This window comes from Pseudopodoces humilis, chromosome 5 (assembly GCF_049639895.1).
Source record: "Pseudopodoces humilis isolate 2021_Gansu_Grassland_sample_001 chromosome 5, ASM4963989v1, whole genome shotgun sequence".
Classification (NCBI taxonomy): domain Eukaryota; kingdom Metazoa; phylum Chordata; class Aves; order Passeriformes; family Paridae; genus Pseudopodoces; species Pseudopodoces humilis.
The window spans coordinates 67253960-67280151 of NC_142204.1; the positions used below are offsets into that span (position 1 = coordinate 67253960).

The 26192-nt window shown below is 39.3% G+C and overlaps 1 protein-coding gene across 6 annotated transcripts in view; it reads left to right on the forward strand.

Moving 5' to 3' along the window:
• Positions 1-26192, forward strand: part of USP6NL (USP6 N-terminal like) — a 109979-nt gene that overhangs the window by 22443 nt on the left and 61344 nt on the right. Inside the window, exon 1 of one of the 6 annotated variants that reach the window (XM_088055562.1) lies at positions 617-725. The exons of 4 other annotated variants lie outside the window; for them this stretch is intronic. In XM_088055562.1, the coding sequence (XP_087911688.1) occupies positions 653-725 (73 nt within the window). In that variant the 5' untranslated portion in view covers positions 617-652. Of the gene's footprint in view, positions 1-616; positions 726-23020; positions 23169-26192 lie in introns of those variants that run through there. One more of the 6 variants, XM_005526059.3, reaches the window with a different exon arrangement.

Genomic DNA, 26192 nt, shown 5'->3' on the forward strand with positions numbered 1-26192 from the left:
CCAGCGTGCTTCCTGGTATGTGAGAATTCTTCTCACGTACAAGTGTGTCAGAGGTTTCTCTTTGAGGAGGGAGAAAAGGAACCCAATCAATGTCTTTAGCAGGAGCTTACTTGTGCCTGATGGAGTTTCTGCAGGCTGGGTTTAATTTTAGTTCTATTGGTGGGTCTGACGCTGGCTCTGCACTGCACTGGAGTCTTTCTTTAAGCATTACGTGAAATTTCATGAACTGATACTGACTTGAAAAGAGGATGCAGCCACACTTATTAGTTACTGAGCGTAGGGGAGCATGCTGCATCTGTTGGCAGTCATTTCAAGGTTTTTTTTTTCTCTTTAGCTGCTTTGTGAACGTTTCCTTTAAACTTTGTTTAGAGACATCAGTATGCGCTTTCTGCAGTAAATACTTCCAAAATGTTCTGTAGAAATACATTTAGGACTGCTTGTGGTTTTTTGTCTCCTTGTGCTGAAGTCACTTTAAATCCATCACCCCAGCCTGTAGAGTCGTCAGGCAGAAATCTTCCTGGGAAGGTAGATGAGTTCTTCCTGCATCAGTTTTGCTTGAGCATACTGAAGGCAGCCATGTAATAAGGTGTAGTAATGAAACCTGTTGGAATTTTAGAGGAGCACCTGGTTCCTTTGATCTTGCTACTGAGCAATGATTCAAGTGCTACAGATTGTAAAGGATCTGGTGTCGCCAGCAAGACGGAGAACAGATGCTGCCCGGAAAGGTAAGAGCAGCTCTGGTATATGCTCAGTGTTCTCAGTAACTTGCTGTGAATCAGAAATATTCTAGTTTGGTTGCAGTTAAATTGCATACTTGATACTTAAAAATGCTCTTTGTTGTGGCATGTACAGCTGCCAAAATTTGACTTAGAACTATATTAAGCCTAATTATTATCGTTTTTTTGCAACTGCCGCTTTCCCAAAGAGAATCCCAGTGATGTTTATTATGCTGAAAACTGAGTTTGTCAGCATCTGTAACTGGTTGTTTTTTGTTTTCTTTTTTTTTTTTTGTGGTAAAAACATTTTTGTTGTCAAGAGAGCTGAGGCTGTGAAAATAGCAGTTGTATTCTGTGTAATCCCATCAAAATAGTTTTTAGAGTCTTAATGCTGTAAATGAGAATAAGAGTAAAAATGGGCTTCTTCAGTGCTTATGGAAATGAGAGACTGGAAGTACACAGCTGCATTGCTGGCTAGGTTTTACAATTAGATTATTTCTAGATTACAACTAACTTCAAAATCCAAAATGCCTCTTGCAAGTGTATGTAAAACTACTTGAAATAATCAGTGATTGTTTCAGTTTAATTGATGTTAAATGCTGTTGTCGTTTACTTCAATGTGTTGAACATTTGTTTTTTCTTTGCTAAAGTAGTGCCATCTTTTGTCGTATCTGGCACACATATCTAATGAGGAACTGATTAAACACTTAACTTTTACATCTTAATTATTTGCTACTGCTAAATATTTGGTTTGTAGAGGAACTAAATAATTTGTAGGGCTAACTTAAAAATTTCACTTATTTCTTTCTAAAATTAATTTTCTAGGACCAGTTTATTTTGTATTGGATAGTTTGTGAATAATTTGGGATTTACAGCATCTGCCTGTTACTATGTCATTTGTCTGTTCTGCCCTTATGTGTAATGTGTGGCTTTGGCAAGTACCTTTATTTCAACCCAAGTGACATCAGGCTGCTCTAATTGTAATAAATCAGTTAATGAAACACCTCTGTAAGTAAACAAAAGGAGTGAAGGTAGAACTGGGCTCAGCTGTTACCCTCTTATTCTGAAAGAAAAAAAATACAAGCTTCCTAATTACTTCCTTAGATTTTGCAGCAATTGGTGGAACATCCCCCCCAAGAGTTGTATAATTTCGTCCCAGTGAATTACTCTGTTTCAGCACTGTTCACTATTCATTTTTGATTTTGTGCTGCTTCCAGGGAAGGATGAAGGGGCAGAAGTTCTACTTGTCTGTTCTGCACATACCTTATTAGTCAGGCAGGATTTTTATAGAACTACTGTAAGAACTGTTCAAAAAGATGTAACACCAAAACTCAAAAAAATACTTATTTATAGTAACAGATTTAATGGGAATTGAAAGGGAAAGCTTTGAAAAACATGAGGCAATGCTCTTTCTCAGTTCTAAAGCTTTCAGGTTTTTTTTTTCCTGATTGTTTTACTCCCTTGGTGAAAGACATTAATTTTGGTCATTGTTTGGGTGGTGTTCTCAAGCTGCTACTATCTGAGCTAATTAGGTGTTAGCTCTTACAGAACCTGGTGGTGCATCTTGACAAGCAATATTAAGATGTTAATGTAAAAAACATTCAAGTATTCTGAAGAAAACATTTACAAAAGATGCAAAATGCTGACAGATTTTGGTGATCGATACAGTAATTTGAGTACACATTAAGTTTTTTCCTTCACAGCTTGCAACATTAGGCATCTGGTGTACATGGAGGACTGTATTCTGCAGAAATGACTCATTTCAGTATTGTTCTCAGGAGATGGAAAAATGGACTTGCAGAGAAAGAGCTGCTAGGAAGCCCACTGTGAATATGAGGTGAATCCATTGAGACATGGGGGATGATGTGTGAAGTGTTTACCAAAATGCTTTCAAATTGGTGTTACTGAACTGTAAAGATTTTTGAATCCCTCTCCTCAGGTGCATCCTCTTCTTTCCTTTTAAAAAGTGTTTTCGTTAGAATATAATTTCATGGGAGGTAAATGTTACAAAGGAGCACAGTGTATTAACTGCATATTTCATACGTAGTATCAAGTTAAAAACTTCTTTAAAACTGAAGATCCTAATCAAGTAACATTTTTTATAAATAGTACATAAGGCTGGGGGGGAAAGTATTCCTCTGCACTCCAATTTTCCCAAGATTCATTTTCAGACTGAGGCTTAGGAGCACAGTTAATAGCCAAGGAGTGTCTTTTTGCATCCATCGTTCAACATCAGAAGCTTGTTATAAGGTCTGCAGTAAGCACAGCTACTGTGGAGATGCAAATTCAGTCCCTGCAGAAGAAATTCCTGCAGAATGCCATTTAAAAGAACCACATTATTAATGCTTCTTGAGTTGAAGTGTGGATTTAATGGGGTAGCTGAAGAGCCTTACAGAATTGTGGAGTCTTAATTTGTTTTTTTTATGGGCCAGTCTGTTTTCATTGTGGCTGTGACCTGTGCCACAGGTTAAATTAAATTTTATTTTCTGTATCATAAGAGGTTGATACATAGGTGGTTTTCAAGACTAAATCCCAGGGTCAGGCAGTTGTGAGCATGGGTGTCCACCTTGTCTCCCAGTGCAAGACTTGCAGTTCTGGTTTTGTCTTCAGTCTTTGGCTGCCGAGGCTGACATCCTTCAGTAGGCCTGGGAGTCTTGCTTAGTGAATACATGAAGTGAGCTAAACAAGTAGGTTTTGATTTATAATGTATTACATTTCCACACTTTTTAAAATCTTGTGTTGTTTAAAAATTTAATTATTCATTTTTTTTTAGGAAAAAAGTTCTATAATTGTTTATCATAATCTTCCAATTGCAGTGAAGCTGAGTGTGTAGTTTGTTGTTTGGTTTTTATGGGTTTAGTTTTTGGGAAACTCCAGACTCTTAGCATATTTAGATAATATCACATTTGTCAGAGGAAAAAATTACCACTAGTCATTTCTTGTCAGAGGGGTAACACTTTACATCCCCTGCAAGTCTGAAGGTGAACATGAAGTTGTGAAGAAATTTAAGAGGTTGCCATTATTTTATTTATGAAATGGAAAGTCTGCTTTCAATAAAAGGATAAATCATGGCAGTATAAAATTCTCGACAAGCATTTTAATATGAAGCCAAACATTTTATGAGATGAAACCTTTCTGAATTTTAAAAAATAGTTCAGATGTTACTTGTTCTAGAGAAATACATGTAGAGTATAAATCTACTAATTTTCTTCTTTTCCATCACTAAAATCCTGGTTGAAATTCAAGTTGTTTAAAATTATTGAAGTAATACTCATGTTTACTTCTTTCCTCCCTTCTTACAGATGGCTACAGCAGAACTTAATTGGCAACATCACCTTGATGTTAGGCTATAAAAAAAGACGTATTAAAACATTTCTAGCAGATGGGACAACTGAATTGAATTCACAGAATTAAAAAGGAATGCAGTATTTCAGCGTAAGAGAGAGAAAAATGAGAGAAAACTTCAATTTGATTTTTTTTTTTTTTTTTTAATGGAATGCAAGAGGGGCCATGTTTGGTCACTGCACTGTTTGGGCCTACGAGATGTGTAAATGTTGGGCCAGCCAAGGATAACTGTGTTTAAATTCTCCAGTAATAAATGTCGCTTGGGAAGTTACTGCCTGGATTCGGTGCAGACAGTAGTGTGGTGGTACCTTGTATTTCAGACTTAGACTTGACAAGGAGTGAACAGTGTTTTTTTGGTTTTGTTTCTCTGGGCATGGACTAAGTTGATTAGTTGAAAGATGGAGAAAATAAAATAAAGGTCCTGCATCACGTAGTCGTGGTGTTTCCTCTTTACCTTTGGTGATAGTAGAGGAAAAGTGTACTCAAATCAAATGCATTTCATTGAGGCGTCTACTGAAATATGGGCAACTTCCTTCAATCTCTTGATTTTTGTTTGTTATAGCATCTTTGCAAGGAAGGCTGAGAGTTTTGCCTGTTATGGGAGGTTCTAAGGTTACCTGAATTTCTTATTTTATTTCTTCTTATAATACTGTTATAATCCTGGTTGAGCATTTTAACTCATAAATGCTGGATTAGCGGTAAAGGTTTCTCTAGGCTCATATACCTATCCTTGAATGACTTCATTTTTTAAATGAGACTGGCCAGAAGAGCCAAGTTAATACAAATTAATGAGCTCTTCAGTGAGCTGCAAGCAGGGAGTATATATTTTTTTTCCTCATTAAATATTAAATTCTGCCCACACCAGTCAAGATACAAGATAATGTATTGTAGTCTGCAGCTCATCAGTACAGGTACACAGCTTCAATTCATAATTTACCCAGACAAAGTTTCTAGTACTGTGACAGAGTTTAACTGTATTTCAGCAGTTCTTCTGACGTTATTTGTGCTGAAGTTTCAGCTGTGGTTTCACAAATAATTGATTCTGGCAGAAATGACTTCTCCTGCCTTGCCTCTGCTGCTCACTTGGTCTCTTCATCCCAGTTCAGATCCCCACAGAGCTTCACCTGTGTTTGTGTAGCCGTCAGTGGTTTGGAGTGGGACACTGTACTTTTCATTCTTGTTGAGCTGCTGTAACCTTGATCAGTTTAACTAAACCACCTGCTGGAGCAGTTCCACAGAGGTGCTTGTGAGCTCCAAGGAGAAGCCAGCAGTGGGAAGTGAGTGAATCCATGGGGACAGCCTTCCTTCAGTGGTACCACTGGCTGAGGCTAATGGAGAATACTGGTGGGACTTCCTTCTGCTGGAGTGTGAGGAATTCACCACAGGATGATAAAGACACAGGTAGTAATACAGTTGGATCACTGCACATCTGGACACACAGTGACTCATCCAGAGTGTTTTTACCTAATGTACTCTATTTCTGTTGCTGGCATTCACTGAGTCTCACTTGAAATAGTAGTAACTCTCATGGGTTACACATACATTGTGGCTTTTCTATTGAGTTTCTTATCCTGACATTTTATTGCCTTTTTACTTAGCTTGAAATTTTATTCTTCTTTGTGTGATGCCAGCTGCAGTGATTAAGAAAGGTCCTGGTGCGGCTTCACCATATGTAGCTGTTAATGGCTTACTTTAGTGTCTGTGTATTTGGTTATTAGGTAGGTAGCATCATTAAACAAAGTCTGTAGATGTTGTATCTTGGGAATTTGCCTGTGGCATAACAAAATTAATACAGACAGCTAGAATTAATTTAACAATGGAGTAACTACAGAGAAAAGAAGCACTACTTGATCTCTCATTATGAAGTAATGTTAGTCACCTGAAATGAGCTAATTTACAAGCAGGTAAGCACAGCAAGGCAACTCATTGTCAGCCTCGCACCATGATCTGTTACTCTAGTGTGTCTTGGGGTTATTTTTGGGAAGGTGTGACCCTAAGCTCATGAACTGTCAACTGTAATATTTTCAATAATCCTGAAATACAATTTTAGTGTTCTTATTTGCAGCAGTGGGAAATGTGGGAGTTTAGCATAAAATATTCTTATACAAGTAGTCCTGAAAAAGAAGGAAGACTAGGGAACAGTGCAGTAGTGTAATGGGGAAGAGCACAACAGGTTTGCAGTAATGTTTCTCCTAGATGGGACAGAAATTTGGTTCTGTGTACATCAGCACAACTGTTTTGGCATCACTGAAGCTGATCTGACTTGCTGTGTGTGGGGATCTGCAAATCCTGTCCTGGTTTCACTGCAGCAGGAGGCACCTGGCAGCTGGGTGAAAAGACCAACTGAAAACAAGGTGGATTTGTTTGGTTCCTTGAAAGAAGAGGAGAGTTAATGATTCATTCAAGTTTTTGCTTAACATTTGGGAAGATAAATGAGTAACATGGTTTTGAGCTTGTTCTGGTAGGATGAGTATATTTGGCTTTTTGGTTTCAGTGATACTTCAGCTGAGGCAAAGATTCTGTTTGCTTGAGGCATTTGGTCCACTATTCAGTAGAGCCAAGATCTCAAGCCTGGATCTGAACATGGTTAAAAGCTGTTTGTAACCTGTGCCTTTCTTCTCTACCAGCTCTTGTGCTTTTAGCAATGAAATGTGGATTTTACAACTAAGACATTTTAGTTTTGGTTTGGAGACTTTTGAGAAAAGGCTGGGAAGTTCTGCCTGAAGGATCTAGGAAAACAAGTAATTCTCAGTCTTGCATTTTCATAGTTCAGGTGAACATATTTTTCTGTTCTTGATTTTGTCGGGATGGCAGTTGCATTGTGCATATGCTGTTTTCAAGCATGTAGAACTTTTTTCTTCATTTTGATTGTCAAAGGGTAATGCTGTTGTTATTTTACATGAGCAAGTATATTCCTTTCCTTGAAGAAAATCTTGTGTAGTTGAGATGTGCACACCTAAAGCAGCAAGGGATCACCTAATTTTTTAAAATATGTTAAGTTCTTAAGTTTTCAGTATTTTATCCTCATGCTTATGGAATTTGGAATCCAGTGTTAAATATGAATGCTGATGTCCATGTTTGTTAATTGGGAACCTGTTAATTGGTACAGAATTTATTTAACAAGCTTGAAAAGGTGTCAGGTTTTTTTTTTTTTAGTTAAATTGCAATGGATATGTTTAAGCAATGGTGCAGAGATAAATGCTAATATGTTTGCCTGTTTGTTTTCAATAACTTAATATGCGGTGAATATTTCAAAGTGATAAGGTCTCAGCTGGACATTTTCTACAACAGATAATTATAGCAATTGGGTGGCTTAGACAGTGCTTTGGTGTATATTGACATTCACAACTTCCCTGGGCATCTTATCTGGGCTCTTCAAAGTATTTTTGTCCTATTGAGCTTCTAGATCTTTTGGTCTAGCTTGTACAGAAAACATCCAGACTTGTCCAATCAGCTGTCAAAGCAATTTTTTTTTAGTTAATCCTGTCTAACAGCAAATAAAAATATTTTTCAGTGGATTAGCTTCCACTATTTCGTCCTTCTGCTTGCAAGTCCAAGCAGTTTCTTCTAAAGGAAATTATCTGTCAGCATTATTATTAAACTATCTATAAAAATGTTAAGTTGAACTGAATTTCCAGATCAAACAGAAAACTTAATTAATGTCAGTTAATTAAATTCTTGATGGAAATGAGAAAATAAGTACACAGATGCCCAAGACTGCTGCTTTCTCCTTGCTAATAAGGCAGCTAACAAAGCATTTTTAGCAGCACCTGGAGGGGGCAGGTCCTTGGTGAAAATAATTTCCCCAAGGAGCAAACTGCTCCCTTATGCTTCATGTCCCAGGTGATGCACGTTTTCCCCCCAGCTGTTACTTTCTGTAGCATTATTGCATGTCAGCATAAACAAAAGCAAATAGATGTGCAGGCACTTGATTGCACAGTCTTTGCCCCAGGAGAAGAGCGCAACCCCTGGGTCAGGTAGCACAATCACTTAACTCTGCACCCCAAGCCAGGGTATAAATCTTGGGATGTGCCACATGGACTCCATGTGCACAAGTGGGCTTTGGTGTAAAATGAGTCTGGACTGACTGGCCACAGCTCCCATGAGCAGATTCTGTCCACATGGAGAAGCTCATGGATATTCAGCTTGTGGACTTTGGATATTCTTGTTTGCCCAATACCACTACTGGGTTGAAAGTGTTCTCTACTGCCACTGGGAACAGTGAGTGCACACTTGCATGGAATTGGTGATTTGAGCAGTAACTCTGCAAGATAGGATTTACCTGTTCCTTTAGTCTCAGGGTGTTCTGAAAACCTCAGGGGTTTTGTAGCTTTTAAGCCAAGTTCACCTGGATTCACACAGTTGAAACCGTACATCCTTAGGGAGTGAAAGTTGTGTGCTGCAGTTGATATTTTTCCCTCCCTTCCCACTGTATGTGTTTTCTTTGTTTTGTTGTTTGTTTGATGTGTTGTGTTTTCTTTGTTTAAGAGTAATTTTTTTGTCTGACACTGTCGTGCTTTCTGAACAGCACATTACCACAATCTGGATGCTCCACTCCTATGGCATATTGCCACAGGACTATTATAGTCTAATGCAGATACAAATGAAATGCAAGTGGAATGCTAGGAAAAGCAGTCTCCTTATTTCCCTGTGGTTTAGTTCATCATTGGAAAAGAGATTTCTATTAAAGGTTCTAAAAATCAAATGTCTTTTTCTTGGCATTCATGTTATAGTGGTGTAAGTGATGGCTGCACCTTCCCCTCCTTGTACTACCGCAGGCACCAGTTATATATGAACATGTAGTATTCAAATATAACCTTTCTGCTTATTATTTTTTCCAGGAACAAATAGTGAAGTCCTGTAAATTTTGTAGGCAAATCAGATTGCACAAAACTTTCTGCATTTATCGACCGGCAAATATTTTTATTCTGTGGAAATTGAAGGGGAAATCAGTTTTTTTTCTTTTCCTTGTTTTTAGATGAGACATTTTTCTTTTGAGATTTACCTAATGTACCAAGCAAGATGAGTATGTAAACATTTGAAGAGGAACATGAGTGTGAACAGGCAAGTTTCACCATATCACTAGGTGATAATTTTTTCCCCAAAATATTTTGACTAAAGGTCACTCTCCAAGGCCTTTTTATCTCCACTTAGTCAGAATTATCTTATAGAGATTAAGTCTGAGTTTCAGGCTTATTTTTTAGAAATAAATCCTTCAAAGTTTTAATTAATAATTTTGGTTTACTGATTCCTGTCACAGAATGGAAGTGAAGCTTTTATTGCAAACCTCATTTCTGAATGGGAAATAGCAGGAGTCTGAAGGATGTGGTTGTAATGCAGTTCACAGGTCTCAGCTGGAATGTGAGAAGTTGCCTTGATCTGAGACTTCCTCTTGCTGATAGAAAAGGAAATACTGCTTGTGCTAATGAAGGGACTTTGGTAACTTGAATATGCTGTGATCTCTCTTAGAGAAATATTTTCTGTTTCATTTAAAGTCACATTGTTTGGATTGGTGGAGCAATTCTTCATCACTTTCAAGTGTTCGGTGTTCCTGGGATGCTTCCAGGGCTCTCCAGTGTGCAATATACTGCTGATTTCAGGCGTTGCACTTTGCTGTGTGATGTATAAATGGCTGCACCATTGCTCCGTGTCCTAATTTTTCTCCTCCTATAAAGAAAAAGACCTGACTAATCCTTTCCTTTTTCTGATGACAGCTGTACATTGAAAAGACTTTTAAATGTTTTGAAAAATTTCCCCATCTATGCTGCAGCTGCATCAAATCTTGAAGCCACCATATCACATCACTGGGTAAAAGAAAACATTATGTTCACAGACTCTAGTGTGGATCACGCGTGGCACAAATCAAAGATATGTTTTTGTCAATTCTGTGCTGTGAATTAGTACCCTGGCTAGGTTTTGAAATATGTGGGATGAATGCTAGTCTGGTGCTTGCCAAATCTATAGATGAAAAAGAAAATAAGCTACACAGACTCAAATTCCCACTACTATTTAGTTTATAGACGTTGGAATGACCTTCTAATCTGTGCAGTGATAATTGCCTGTTTTACATAATGTGTAAAGCTTTGCAGAGGAGTGTTTGTAGTGATGGAACATGTATTAAAAACCATTGTCTGGCAACTAATAAGAATGTAAAGCCATTCTATAAATAGTGCAGATAAGCTCTGAAAGGAGGAATGAGCAAATATACTTAGGCAAATCAAAGGACAGCTGTGCTGGGGCCTGGACATTTATCGTAACCGTGGCTCATGAACTGCGTCCATGCTGGCAGGGAGTGTGGCACTGGAGGCAGAGATGGAGACATGGAAGCTGGGAGTCCAACATTCCACTGTATTTCAGCAGTTTTACCCAGGCTAGATCAAACCTTGGCCTTATCCTCTGGGTAGAACATAACTTGAGGTAGGAGTGCATCTCCCAGATAGTTGAACCTGGAAGCAATCCAGCTTTGCATACTTCCAAGTCTCTTCCCAGCACAAAGTGGAGAACAGTAAATAGATATGATCTGGAGCTTTGCTCCAAAGCGCTCTTCCAATTTAGACTAAAATGCTATTTATAGAATTCATGGAACTAAAGTAGCCTTTTATTCCAGATTTATGATCTTGGCATTGGATAGAATGGCCTAATGAGGTTTTTCTTGGAAATAAGTGGAATTTCTGGTAGGCTTGATGTTTCAGGGGTAGAAAGGGGATCAAGAGATTATGCACTGAAGCACTGAAGACTGGCATTTATGACTTGGGTTTTCATACACTCTGAATCGTGAGATTAAGTGCTAACTTAATGGCAGAGTTTCTGTTTGACCACTATACTGGCTTACATGGCAAGGTTTTGGTAACTGTGGCTGCAGAGGTGGCCTGTGTGAGAAGAGGCCTGGGTCTGCCCCTGAGTTGGGAACAGCCAGACACTGCTTGACCCAAAACAGGCCCATCCTTGGCCAAAGCTGAGCCCATCAGTGAAGCTGGTGACACCTCTGAGCTAATGCTAAAATGAAATGCTAAAAACCACAGTGCAGCAGTTATGAGAGAGGAAATCAACTCTGCAGACCCCAAGGTCAGTGGAGGAGCAGGAGGGGGTGTTTAAGCACCAAAGCAAAGAGTCATTGGCAGCTCTGGAGAAGACCATGGTGAGGCAGCTGTGCCCTGCAGCCCATGGAGGTCCATGGAGGGAACAGAGATCCACCTGCAGCCCCTGGAGAGCCCACGCTAAAGCAGGCTCCTGGCAGAAACTACGGCCCTGGAAGAGGAGCCCACACTAGGAACAAGTTTTCTGGCAGGAGCAGCAGCTCATGGGAAAGGCCCCCACTGGAACACTTTGTGAAGGACTGTATCCCTTTGGAGGAACCCCATGCTGGAGCATGGGAAGTGTGTCAGGATTAAGCAGCAGCAAAGCCCAAGTGTTATGGGCTGACCTATACTATTTTTAATTGCCAGTAAATTTCCCAAGCCAGCTAGGTTTTTCTCATGAGTGTAACTGGTGAGTGACCTCCCTGTTTATCTTGATCCATGAGCTTTTTCTTTTTTTCTTATCCCCCAGTTGAGTAGGAGTGAGAGCAGGTCAGTGGGCACCTGGCAGCCAGCCAAGGGTCAGCCCACCACAGCGATGCTGAGGATGTGGACAAACTTAAACTTTGCAGGCCTCTGTTCCAGTGAGTTCCCCAGTTCAGGCTCTCTGAAGCTGCCAGTGATGGCAGCATAAGCAAATTCTGCGTTTGGGCTTTTCTGTCATGGGTTACAGTGCACTCACATGATCCTGTTTACCAGCTCTCCCCAGAGCAGTAACTTGCAGCAGAGTGGGAGACGAAGAGCAATGATGTGGTCAACAAGCACTGTAAATCCAGGACTGGATGTCTGAATGATGTCCTCCTGCCTTTTCCTTTATCCTCTCTTAACGTACTCTTAGGTAAAAGCTGTCTGTTGAAAAACAAAACAAAACTAATAAGCTTTGTAACATTTCCAGCTACTGGTGTGTAGTAATTGGTTTTGAGACAGTGTATACTGGTATGCCAGTAGACATTTGGGAGCAATTTTGGCTGGTGTTAGAAATTCTAAAGTCATTGCTACCATTAGGAAATGTCAACAAATTATCCCTTGCATCCTAGCTGTGATATAATTTCATGATATGAGGAGCTTGGAGAAGAGATAATCGAATTAGGGCTAATGAGAATACACTTGAATGTGAGGTGGTTGCAGGGGGCAAGGGGACACAACATTTATGTGACATATCTGAATCATTCCTGCTGCTGTTGAATTGCTATTTAATAGTTTGGTCTGGGCTTTGTTTATTTGACTAAGCTGCCTTGGCAATTTCTGATTACTTTTTAATTTAAAGCAAATTTTCTGCAGTATTTTTTATTTTTCCTCTCAAACCTATTTTTACCTGCCTTTTATCTGTCATGCAGCTTTCATCAGTACAAAGATTTCTGATTAGTGGAAAAATCTTTGTTTCCAATTAAAAACTAAAAAAATGCCAACTTAAAGCTTCATATTTGGGAATTTATTTTAATACAGATATTACAAAATATCTTATTTCCCAACCGTTCTTTTTCATTCTGAGCCAAATGTGAAAAGTCCTTCAATTAAAATTTGGGCCAAATCCTACAGTCCCATGTGAAAGGCTGTAAATATTTGGTATTTTATTTATATGAGCTAAGAAGCGTGAACTTATAATACTGATAGCTGAATGATGTATCAGGGAACTGTCTGATATTGGGTTAATAATGACATACCAGCTTCACTGAGGAATAGTTACCTCTGGGGTGTAAGAATAAGAAATTTTCCTCACTTGCCCTGAGGTGGCCACAAAGCAGCTGTATCTGGCACTCACATCATTGCAGTCTTATAAATATGGCAGTGTCATATATATATATCATTGTGTCATATCCTTATATCCTTAAAACTTGGAGCTGCCTAAAAGGTGACTATAAAAATTTTAAAAGAAGCTAATTTATACCTTCTTTGTATTCTTTCTGTGCTGTTAAGTCTCAGTTGTGTGTTGGAGAAAATTGTGCTTTATAAAATTACTTACAGTTCATAGACCCGTCATACAAATTTGTACTGTAGCCTATTCTTCTCCAATTTTTCCTATTTCTTTATCTTACTAAGCATGTGCAGTTGTTTTGCATCCATATTTTGTCTCCATGAGTTTTTCTTTAGGCTTTTGATTTTTAATTTTTTTTTCTTTCATTTCAGCATTGCTTGTGTAAGCAGAGGGATACCAAATAGTGCTGATGTAAGACAGTTGTGGAGGAGGAAAACAGGTGCAAGGTGGTGGGAAAATTGGTACTCAGATTTGATAGAATGTTGTAATCCCATACCCCTTACTGATGATGACCTCTTTATGCTTTAACTTGACAGCTAATTATAGTCAAGCAATTTGGTACATCATCCTCTTAAAATGTCATTCCTTAGCTAAAGCATCATACCTCCTCCCCTTCTCCTTTCTGTATCCTTCTGTTACTGTTTGCATTTGTACAGTCATTAGGTGTGACTTCTGAATTCTCACCACTCTGCTTCTCAAGTCTCAGAAGGTGTTACATTACCAGAAAACAGTGACACAGGTCACTGCCTCACTGTGGGCTGTGTGTCAGGGTAAAGGTTGCAGTGTCCAAGCTGAGCAGCAGTGCTTAGGCTGTACTTCCATCAGCCCTGGAGCTCTGCAGCCTTCACCTGCATCCACAGCATCAGAATAGATTTGGATCTCTCAAACAGGACGAGAGCTTCTCATTGCATTCCCACCAAAGATTGTTTTACTTAGTAAAGCCAGATTAGCTGAGTTTCAAATCCATGTATTTGTCTTGTGCCTTTGCTTAAAATCCTGTCTGTTTATCTGAGAAAAAGTGACTTAGTCTTTGTTGGAGCTGGTGATTCAGTGAAACACCGCCTGGGCTCAATAGCACCTGAAGAATAATGGCTGTTTGTGATACTGTTTTAATTGAGAGAACTTCCCCAGGGCGTGCAGCTGACTCATTTTTCAGAGAAACCTGTCATCAATGTGTCTGAGGTAGCTTGACTGTTACCCTGGGATTAAGCAGCCTCTTGAACCTCAGAACAAAGTACTCTCTGAGGCTTTTGTGTTTTTACATTTATAGCAGATGTTAGCACAGTAATGTGAACCACTGGTTCCTGTTGTCAATGCTTAGGATTTGTGTGCTCTTCCAAAACAGTAGGTGGTGGTGAGTATGTGAGTAATTTTATAGTGTTTAATAGTTATACCCATGGATTTTTCTCTGCCAGGGAATAAAGCGAGCTAGAGAAGGAGAAAGTGTAGAAAATCTGCTCACTATTTAAGTAGAGTAAGATTTATACTGATGACTAATGCACCCTAAAAGCTGTTGTCTTCAGTGTCGATTATAGCAAAACAAATTTAAGTTGAAAATTGTATTTCTTCTTTTTCCCCAGCCTGAAGGGAGACTGAGTTGTTTGTAAATTCTTTCAAGAACTTGCTGTCATAACAAGAAGTTTGTTGTTAAATGTAACAGTTTCAGAAAACTCTAAAACAGGATAAATATTTGGTAGTTTTCATTCACTTTCAGATTTGTATGACAGCAGATGACAACTGTACGTCTGCTCAAGAGAGAAGCATTGATGAGAGGCTGTTGGATTTTCATCCAGTTTGAAACCCTTGAAGTGACAGCTCCTTATCCTTCCAAAATGTTGTAATTTGAAGGAACATGCATTATGTTCATCCTCTTCATTTCCCAACCCATTGCTAGACCTTTCAGGAATACGTTTGCAGAGATGGTTTTGGTCTACTGCATTCATTACAGTTCCTTGCTTCAGGAAGAGGCTTTGGCTTTGTAGTAATAACAGAAATACAAAGTTGTCATTTCAACACTTACTGAAGAAATGTATTCAGTGGTAAGAGTGAACCACAATTCGTAACCAAAATATGTTTTTCACCTGCAAGTAATTTTGGGTTTAACTTCACTGATGAAAATTTCACTGATGAGTTTGCTGAATTTTCATGTGAGGTCAATGGATTTCAGAATGAGTGTTGCCCCTCATAGAAAGGTTTCCTGCCTGGTCACTGTGTCTACCTCTCCAAGTCAAAAAAAGACTTTAAAGGCCATATAAGTTCATGTAGAGCTTTGACCTCTAAGTTTTCTCTCTGCAGCTGGTTTTAGAGCTCAAAGCTGTTGTCTTGTGAAGGTTGGGTTGTTTGGTTCACGCCTGGGTAACCAGTCAGCCCTGTTGCTCCTGGTCTGTCTGAGCTGTACAAATGAGAACTTGAACCCTCCCCAAAGTGCTGAATATCTTAATTGCATGTCTACAGGCACAGCAGACAGTGGGTGGATGTGTGTTTAAATCCCAGCTGGTGCTGTTCCTCCTTCTCTCTGGTGGAGAGAACAGCTCATGTCTGCCCTAGGGGAGGGTTCTACAGAGGGTCTGCTTTTCCTAGGGAACAGGATCCTGTTTGTCAGGTGCAGCTCCACAGGCTCAACCAAGTCGTGACTCTTCCTGTGGATTTTGATTTTGTGGGGGATATGAAATTCACAGAGATTGAGAGGGATCTGTTGGGAATGAAATAGGTTATATGGGCTGGACTGGAATCCAAAAAAGGCTTTATTTGTGTATTGTCTTAGAGCTAATGCTTGTAACATGGAATAGGGATTTCCAGAGTACTGTATCACTGTTTCTATTAGATGAAGTAGGTTTTCTCGGTTTACTGAGTTTAAAACTGATTTTTTTTTTTACTTTCAGGTGATTTTCTGCTGAGATATGAGAACCTGTGACAAATAGATTTTTCTGGGTTATGGATGTTTTTTTTTGATTTGGCTTTTTTCTTTTTAACAGAGTGTAGTGGTTTTAAAGCAGATCATCATTAGTAGGTTCAGTATTATTGACTTAAGCATAAACAAATAGATATTTTTCTTGGTGCCTGTATATAAGGTTTAGACAAGAACTAACATCATGTTTTGCAGTAGGAACTTGTTAAGGTTTTCACAGCATGTGTTGGTAGTTCTTAATTTTGCATTGGTACTGAAATGAAACTACTGATTTTGAGAGAAGTAGCATTCAAAACTTGATGGTGAGTTTGTATTACTGAAGTAGCTCAGTGCTTATCTTCTAAGCCAATCAAAAAAAGTGTTACTGCTATGCCTGTTAATGCACTGATTATTAAAGTTACTGTTCCCGTGCAACAGCAGTATAAATTAATAATTGTCATCTTAAGTCAACACTGGATATTTGTAAAATGTTTTCAGAGTATCCAGAGAATGAGCCAAATGATGCTTTCTGCTGTGATTTCTTGCTTGAAGGAGATCCATAACCTCTTTGGAAAATTCTGTTCCGATCCTGCACTGTCGTTTAAAATCAAAGATGCAAACAAATGCCTTTTTATTTTTGTGTTGTGGTCTTTTTCTACTACAGCTTTGTGGCTGTCTCTCAGTGGTTGTGACATCTCAGTGTTGTCTGTACTTAAGTGGAGTCAAAGTTTGGGGAAAAAGACCAAGAGCTTTTTTGGCACAGTCTCCTAAGTTTTAGGGAAGGATTACATCTAAAATCTAATTTGGTGCTTCCACTAGCAAAAAAAAAATGAAGGTGATGGATATAATGTAGGCAGAAGGATTTTCGTACTGGTTCAGTGTTCTGTAGATACATGACCAGAAAGTTTGTGATCTTTTTTCTTTACCCCTTTCTCCCTGCCTTTGGGTTGTTTTATCCAAACTGAAGTTGTTTTATATTCACAAAGGTTTTGACTCGTGCAAACTAGATGGAGACAAACAAATTAATATTGATATTGCTAATTAGCAGTATGAATGCAACATAATTTGGTGGGTATGGCACTGGGATTTATTGCAGCTACTCTGCTTGGGGCTGGGACCAGGCACACAAGACATCCTTGGAAGCCCTAATTCCTGTTTCACATGGGAAATGCCATGGCTGTTTACTTTGTTTTGTTTACCAGTCCTCAGTCAGTGAAACTGAAAACAACAGAACCTTCTTCTCTACCACTAACTTCCTCTTCTCATAGCAAAGATGAAGAAACTTCCCCTGTTTCTGCTGCAGTTTGACAAACTTGTTTACCTTTCATAGGGTTGTCTCTTACTCCTTCAGCCTTTCCAATAACTGCTTTATAAACATAAAAAAGCTGGATCTACTGCTGCCTGACACTTAAAATGATTTTAAATGTTCAGAGGGAACAGCATTTTTCCCCTCCCTTAAATGTCATTTTAGTTTTTAATTAAATGAATGACAGGTATTTTAAGTAGCCAATTATTCAGCTCCTTGCTTTGTAGACATGACTGATACAAAAAGGCAGGTACCTAAATTTGCCTTTATACCTTTCTGTGGACTTACTCAAACTTACCACAGAGCCACTAAGAGAAGGTTTAGTGTCATATGAGCTTCTTAGTGCCATTCAGACTTTTTGGAGGATTCCCTTAGTGGAATCTGTTTGTACTTAAGGTTTTATTACTGCAGTTAAAAAGTTTATCAGCTCAAAGATGAATAGCTCAGAAACAGAGCTTCTTTTTTGAAGAAAGCTGTTCAGCTACAGTGAACTGCATTGTAGTGTGTAACTCAGTTTGGGTTTCTTTTGTGAAATACTTTAAATGTGTTAAGATGATAATTAAAGATGAGCAGAGAAGGGCCTTGCAGCTCCTCTCACTGTTTACTGTGGTTTTTGATGGTTCCTTCAGTGTACCCCAGTGGTAGATGGAGGGATGCCTGAGATCCACACTGTGCTATGGACCACAACAGTCTGCCTAGCAGCCTGTAGTAACTAGTGTAACATGTTGTTGCTGGAATAAAGTGAGAAATAGTTTTTCACCCTGCCACAACTTTCACAGTATTTAAGATTTTATTTTCCTGTTGTGTATTGGGCTGAAACTGAATTTAAAGCTTGAAAATGAATGCTGAGGTCTCCCCGTGCAGAGGCTGTGCCCACGCAGGCAGAGCAGTAGCTTGGCACCTGGGAGGCTCAAGTTCAGGTGTCAACAGAGGCTGCAGCGAGGTTTTCTCATGCTTTTGGCCAGGGACTCATCCCTGTGTACTTCACATTGTCTCTTCCAGGAGAAGGCAGAAAAGTCAAAGGCTGGTAGCACGTGTGCAGCTGGGGAGTAAAAGCTGGTGGTTTCAGGAGCTGCTCATCTGTTGCTTGTTTGTGAGCACTTCCTTTTCTGTCTCACGTGGGGCCAGCGAGGTTTGGGCAGTGCCTGTTCAGCTCGGTGCCGGCCTGGAGGCTGTGGGCTCTGGGCAGGTCAGGGGAGCTGCTGCTGCTGCGTCCCCGTGGTGCTGGTCAAGTTCTACTCCTGCCACCTTCAGTCAGAGCCGGTGTTTTCCTGAGCTGCCTTGGAGCTCTTTAGTCTTGTGAAGTGTCACAACAGCATCTGTTACGAAAACAAACCCTCCTTTTCTTCCTGTTGTAATGAGTTAAATTGGTTGTGTAATTAAATGATGAGCTGGACTGTATGTCAGTGTATTCAAAGCTTGTCTGTGTAGAACAAATCTCTTTATTTTAGCCAGTATAAAATGATTATATCAAATATAGATGGAATTTTGTAACTAGAGACATGTTGTACCTTCTCTAGCCCTATAGAAGAAATAAACTGGCTTCCTCAAAAGTTAAGAACCAACCTCTTTTAAAAAAAACTTCATCCAGAGTCTGTATGAGTGTTGTCTTGGTGATGTTTTAAACTGGGAATAGACTTCACATCATTAATGCTGAATTTTAAAATATAATTATTGCTTGCTTCATTTATTTTGACTAATGTAGAGAGAAAAATAATTAATCAGGAGACTTAACGTAATTAGTGCAGTGTGGCAACTGACTACTTTTAAAGTCTGTTAACATGGGAAGCATAGCTCTTGTTATGAAATGTTCAACTTTGTATCAGAATTGAAAATATTAGAACAATTTTACTCTTTAAATTGATACTTCAAATCTTAGTGCTGTGAAAACATTCATATTCTACCACTAATTCTGATGTTCAAAACAGGAAATCTGGAATTACGTTGGAAATAATGAAAACATTTCAGAGAATTTTTTAATGTTCTTTTGATTTATGTTGCTGGGAAAAAAATTATGTCATCCTGATACATGGCATTGGGAAAGCTAAGAAGAATTTATTTCAGAGGACTGCTATGTTCAGTCTTGCTCAAAGATGGTTGTGCTTGTGTATTTAGTAGCTTGTCATGGTTAAAAGAGGTATGAGCAGTGTCAGTGTACAGGAGGGATATTTTAGTTCTCAAAAGCCTCTGGGAACTGCAGGCGTAATATACTTTCAAAGTACAAGGGATCTAAAAAAAAAAAAAAAGGCATTTTCAGCTAAATTTGCTTATAAAATCATAACCATTACCTGAAAAGCCACTGGTGTAAAAGGATGCTTTGACTTAGATTGAGAGTAAAATTCCTGAAATATTTCTGCTTTTCATCTTTCAATACTACGGCTGAGGTCAAGTGTCTGATCTTACCACATAATGCAGCAGATAATTTGCAGCATATTTTATTAAGACATAATTGTGAAGGCTAGGGCTAGTGCTGGGAAAGGTCATGGATTTCAGATGGAGTGTGGGAGTGTAATACTCATGAGCTAGGTGAAACATAATATGTTACAGTGGGATCAGTTCTAGCCACAGTAGGGGTTCTAAGAAATGTAATCTTTCTGGGGAGGACTATAAAATGATTTGCATGCAGTAGAAAACCTCCTGTGTTTCTTCATGAAGGCTGGGTCTCTGTTATTCCGTGGCTGCTGGGCTATAAGGTGTTCCACACACAAGGGTGTCCCCTGGAACAGCGGGGTGCAGATGTGCTCCCATCACCTCTGGAACAGCTGCTTGGAGGGCTGGCATGGCTGAGCTCAGCAGTGTTTGCATCTCCTGAAAGATTAACATGTAGGTGAGTGACCACTTCTTTGTGGCCACAATGCTGCTCTTTCATAGTGCTGTGGAAAGAGAAAAATTGTAATGAAAAGGCCAGATACCAGCTACACCCTTGGGAAGATAAGAACAAAGGATGACTTAAGCTTGGACATTAGACATTAGCTAGTTGTGGCACAAGTCAGACCAGTCCTTACATACTGGCAAGCCACAAATTATACCCAGCCTGAGCTTTTACATTTAAGTCTATTAAGAGCTGCCATAAATGTTTCAGGTTCTGTTGACAGAAGTCTGGGCAGGAGGGTGGGTTGTGTGTTGGCTTTGTCCTCTTTTTCTTTCAAGAAAAGAGTATTGTTCAGAATTGGGCTTACTCTTTTCAGTGTAGTTGTTGAAAATTGGCAATTATGGTTTCTTCTGGCTTTGCAACTGATTGTTAACCCTCAGCAAATTAATTATCTTCTGGCTCACGACTGCACACAATACTTTGTACAATGGAATTACAGTAGAACCCTGTCAGATCTTGTCACTCCACTTTGTAACCCTTGTGGGAACTTTCATAAGGCTCAGTGCTGACGCGATGACATGAGCATTCCAGCTGCAGCTTTCAGCTGGCTAGGTGTAGGCATTGCTGATGGAGTGATCTAGTTTTAAGGTGTAATTATTTACATGAAACACACAGAAAAAGAAATTGCAAATTAGGACTAATTAAATGGCCAGGTTGTATTTTATTAGGATATGTTCTTTTCTGTTTTATTTCTGTTTTATTCTGAGTTTTGTGCTTTCATTGCTCCATGAACTAAAAGTGTTAGTAAGGCTATGTTATTAAAAATAAAATGATAGGCATATTGCAGTAACTGATTAATATTGGTGGAGCTTCTGTAAGCCCTTTAGTCCATTGTTGCTTAAAAGCAAGATAGAGTATTCTATTTAAATTCTATGCAATACATTAACTGCTAAATTCTCATTTTATGTTTTGACACAGGCTTTTCCTCTGTGGAATGTCGCTTAGCAGGGCTGCCTTGATTTCCCTGCTCTTGCTTTGAGTCCTTTGGTGATCACTTTAAAACTGATTTGAGAGGATGTTTAGTAGCAGTTAATTCTACTAATTTCCAAAGTGACCATTTTCCATTGGTGAATGTGCAATGCCTCATAGGGGATGTTGCAAAACTGCAAGAGTTCTACCATAGTGAAACTTGATTTTTCATTAAGATGAAAGTTCAGTCATGTTTCTTCAGGGAAGTGGAATCTTTACTTTCATATTTTTCACTCATTACTTCTCATGCTGTAAAACTACAATAGCACCTACTCTGAATGCTGATTATTAAGAGGGGGAGGGTGCATGTGTTTTGCTGTTGCAGTGGGCTTTTTTTTTAGTGCAGAGCATAATGCAATATATTCATTTTACAAATAGTTTTACTGTATCTTCTAGCTTTTTTCTTTTCTCTGGAATAGAGAGAACTTTTTGTTAAACCAAAATCTTATATTTTCTGTGTATAAGTCTATTTGAAAAAACCCTTCAAAACCAGAAATGCTAAACTTGAGAGACATTAGAGAAATATCAGTATAGATATCTCTAGTATATCTATAATATATATATGTGTGTGTGAATAATATGGTTTATTGCTGCCTGTGATTAGTGTGTGGTGGAAGAGCAGCAGCATTGTTAAAAAGCGAATTGTTTTCATGTGGTGAAGAGGTGAAAGAGTTAACCTGGAACAAGTGCTTGTGTTCACTGCACCTGAGTTCTTTTCATGCTTGCTAAAATATGCTCACAGATAAAGAAATAGAAAGTAGCTGGTTTTACAAAACCAGTTCAGTAGTTCTGTTATGAGCAAAGTGGAAGATGATTTCTGTGTAGTAGGAGGCTTGCTGTTGTGTGTGTCAACAGTAAGAAAATGCTGCTTTAGAAGGAAATGTGCCTGGTAGCGGACATGGCACTGGCTTAGTCTAAACTCATACTGATTCCAGAGACTAAACTATTGACACCTGGGCTTGGGTGGGATCCATGAGCACTAATCAGTGGTAAAGACAAAGGAGTTGCTGCTCATTTCCAGGCTCCGTGCTTTGCCAGACGATATAGGGAGGAAGGTTAAAACAATTGGAGGAAGTGTTCTTTTTTCAGTCTCTGGGGAAAAAATAATAGTCCAACACACTTGATCAGATCTCCTGTTCCTGGAATTTTAACACTTCTCTGAGTGCAAGAAAAACACAAAAGGGTTGAGGCTGGAAGAGACATCTGGAAGTCATCTGGTCCAACTCTGTGCTCAGGCAGGGCTGACAGCCCATGTCCAGACAACTTAGAACATCTCCAAGGATGGAGAGAGATTCCACAGCCTCCCTGGGTAACCTGTGCCAGTGCCACTAATCATCTTTCAGATGGCTTCACAAAATATCTGGTAGTGTGTGTGCCCTCACTTGCTTAGGTTAGGATATGGAATTGGCTGGTTCCTAGCTGCAGGCATCACATAGCTGCAGAATGGCTGTGTGGGAGACCATGTGTGAGGGCTAAAGTCTGTGCAGGAGAATGGTTTTGTGTGTTTGTCCTGGGATATATGGTATGGAGATCTGGTTTTCAGATTTTACTCCTGAATTTTTTGTACTTTTATAAACAAAAATGTTGTTGCCAATTCCTGACATTATAGGTCTTTCAGATCACCAAGATATTTTGCATAATAAAGGAGTTTTGATCAGAAAATACGTAAAGTCTGCATCCTGCAATTAGGGAATGCTAGTTACAGAAACTGTATTTTTAGAGTTACTTAATTTCGTAGTTTCTTAGGTAATAAGCCAGAAAGATGGTACTTCAAGCCCTGTTTCCAGTAAGTCCTTTCAGTGAGATGCTTTTCCTGCAGCACTTAGAACCAGTAAGAATTCTTGCCTGAGAGTATAACAGTAATGTGTTACAGGAGCCCTGGCCTCTGAGGCTGTTTGTTCAAATCCTTTTGTTTATTATGAGCTGGAATGCAGGCCTGTGGGCTGGGCTGGAGAACACCAGCGTGGTGCCTTCGTGACACTTGGCATTAACAAATGGCATCTTTGTTCCAGCCTCTGCAGCTCCTGGAGCTGTAGAGGGGCTGTGTCTGGAAAAAGGAGCACGTGTCAAGTGGCTCAGTTGTGTGGAACAAACGCAGCAAGTGGAGGAGTAGAACTTTTCCTCCAGTCATTTTTGATAAACACTGATTTAGAATATGGTCTAGAAGCAAACAGATTTACTTCATGAAGACTAAAACAGAACTCTGCAAGGACTGGGAAGAAAATGACAGTCTAAAGACTGGTAAAGTGTTGTGTAAAATTTGATGTACTGGTCTTTGGTTGTTTTTATTGTGCTGTTTTACTTTGCTTTCATTTCAAATTAGTGATAACTGAGTTTTAAATACTTGGTAATACTTAGTAATATTTAAGGGATATAATTATGTTTAATGGTGGAAGAAATGCAGCTCAGTTAACTTCTTGAAATATGTATTTCTGAGAAAGTGTTGCTATGCAAACAAAAGGATTGTTTTTCTAACTAACTAGTTCATTTTATGTTAAAAGTTCTTCTCTGTGTTAGAAGTTCACTCTGCATGAAGAGAAAGTATAATAAATGATGCTTAATCCCTTTTGTTCAGAGCAGATTTAGTATTGATGTGCAGGTATTTACCAAGATTCTTCCTTTTGAACTTTGTGTACCCACAACAAAATACTATCAAGTGTACGTCATGGCTTTTATTTCGTTGTTTATGGGAATGAACTGGAAGGAAAATAAACAGCCTGAGTATTAAAGGGACTTTCTGCTATAACCAGAGACTTTGTTTATTGCTCTGATATGTGCTTTGAATGTGTAGATGCGTAGCAGCTGGTGGTAGTGCCTGCAGACAGGAATTTGTGCCAGTGCAGCTCTTCGAGCAGCAAAGGGATGTGTCATGTGCAAGCAGGCAAGAATTCTAGTAAAGTAATGGAAAACAGATTAACATTTTCAATTCTTTTGGGGTATTCAGAGGGCTCTGCAGTTGGAGAGACAATGATGATGGGTTAAAAAACAAGAACAGAAGAAATAGCTTTTTAGAATTTGGGGTAAGGTTACTCAATACACTCTTAGTGTATTGAGCCCCAGCCCTATGGAGCAAGGCATCAGTTCTGAGGGTGCTGGTCCACAGTGGGTGAGCCTGAGCCAGTGTGTGCCCAGGTGACCAGGAAGGCCAACTGCATCCTGGCCTGTACCAGCAATGGTGTGGCCAGCAGGACCAGGGCTGTGATTGTCACCCTGTACTCAACACTGATGAGGCCACACCTCCAACCCTGGGATCAGTTTTGGCCCCCTTGTGACAAGAAGGTCGTTGAGGTGCTGGAGCATGTCCACAGAGGGAAATGGAGCTGTGACAGCACAGGTCTGGAGCACAGGTTCTATGAAGATTGACTGAGGGAGCTGGGGAATGTTTATCCTGAAGAAAAGGAGGCTCAAGGGGGAAACGTAATGCTCTTCTCACAGGTAACAAATGACAGAATGAGATGAAACAACTTCATGTTGCATTAGGATGGTTTAGATTGGATATTAGGAAAAATTTTATTCCCAAAAGGGTTGTCAAGCACTGGCTGCCTAGGGAAGTGGTGGAGTATCAGTATCCCTTGAGGTATTTAGAAGTGCTTGGCACTTGAGGGCATGGTTTAGTGGTGGGCTTGGCAGTGATGGGTTAATGGTTGGACTCAATGATCTTTTAACTTTTAATTAGTAAATTTAATCATACTCATGTCATCTTTACCTGCTTCCACTGAGATAACACTGAATAAAATTGATAAGACTTTAGAATACCATTGATTTGTCTTCAATTTCATAGTAATATATTTTTCTGCCCAAGAATTTTTCTTGTTCCCATATTTAGGTTTTACTTTATCAGGAATCAGTGTGTAATTTCTAAGTTGGAAATATTTAAATATTTTCTTTTATAAGAAAAATCATACTTAATGCTTATCTCCCAAAATAAAACCTCTTGCCCCCATCTCAAGCTGTTTTTTGGGTTTTCAGTATTGATGGATTAATGAAACATTGAACTATCTCAGTGCAGCTGGAAGGTTAAGATGATTCTGGCAGAAAGCAAAGAGGATTACTTTAAAGGCAATGAATATGATAATTTACACACTAAATGTAATTGAATTGTCATGAGACACAGAACATGCCAAACTTGGATTTATGCGTTGCTTATGCAGAGGAAGGGATGGTAAGCCATGGCCACATTTTCAGCATAAATCAGGAACTTGCTTTCTGGTGCAAATAGTTTGGCATTCTTTTAATCAAAGGCTTAAATTTTTTTCAGCTTACACTGCGATTCTATCTGTATTTTTGAAGATCTAAGCGTGTCCTTTTGAGCATATTTTAAAATAAAAATAGAAACCATTTTTAGTTCTGTTTTAAAATGTATTAGCTACCTACTCTGTGAATGTATGGACTGCTGTGTATTACAATATTGTCTGCTTGTATTCAGCCACACTCTTTCTCAAATTAAATCTAATCTCTTCTACTTGGAAATTAGTGATAGGACTTTTTACCTATTTCTTCTGAAGCTCAGCAGCAGGTATACTTTAAACAGGGGAGCTTTTCCCCTCAGCTGTCTGTTGGAGAAGTGGAAATTAGGATCAGTCAGTGTTGAAGTTGCTGAAGGAATGTCAGGTTTCTAAGGAAATGAAAAGTTTGCTTTTTAAAAACCTATAATTGATCTTCTATAAAGACTTGCAGTAAGCAATGATCTGTCTTACAGAGGGAAACACAATTTAATTTCGGTTACAATTCCTTCATCTTCTCACTTGGAAAGTAAAACCAGGGTTCACCCACTGCTCTTTGTCAGTGTTGCTTTGGTAGCTTTAGTGGACATTGTCAGTTCAGCACACACACTATAATAGTGTGTATATATAGTAAAGGTTAGGAACCAGATGGTTGCAGTTCTGCCGGGAGTAGACAGTGCTGGAATGCCCTGGCAGTGCTGTGAAGTCATGTCTGTGCCCTTGGCTGTGACAAGGCTGGGGAGAGGCTCTGGAGGGCTGTGGGAGCTGTGGCTGGCTCAGAGCTCACATGGGCAGCCAGGGTAACAGCCCTGCAATGGCTGTAAAGCTGTGTCAGAGAAAAACAAACCTGAGACCCAGCTGCTTTGTGTCTGGAGTCCTCTTTTGGCTTAGGAATAAAGGTGGATGCAGCACTTAAAAGCACAGGAGGAGCAATGCCCTGCTTGGACACACCAAAGTCTGAGCAGTATGAAATGATTCTACTCACCCCTTTATCTTACAGGGAGGAAAAGATTTGTCAGTGTTGTAGCTTAGTGATGTGAAA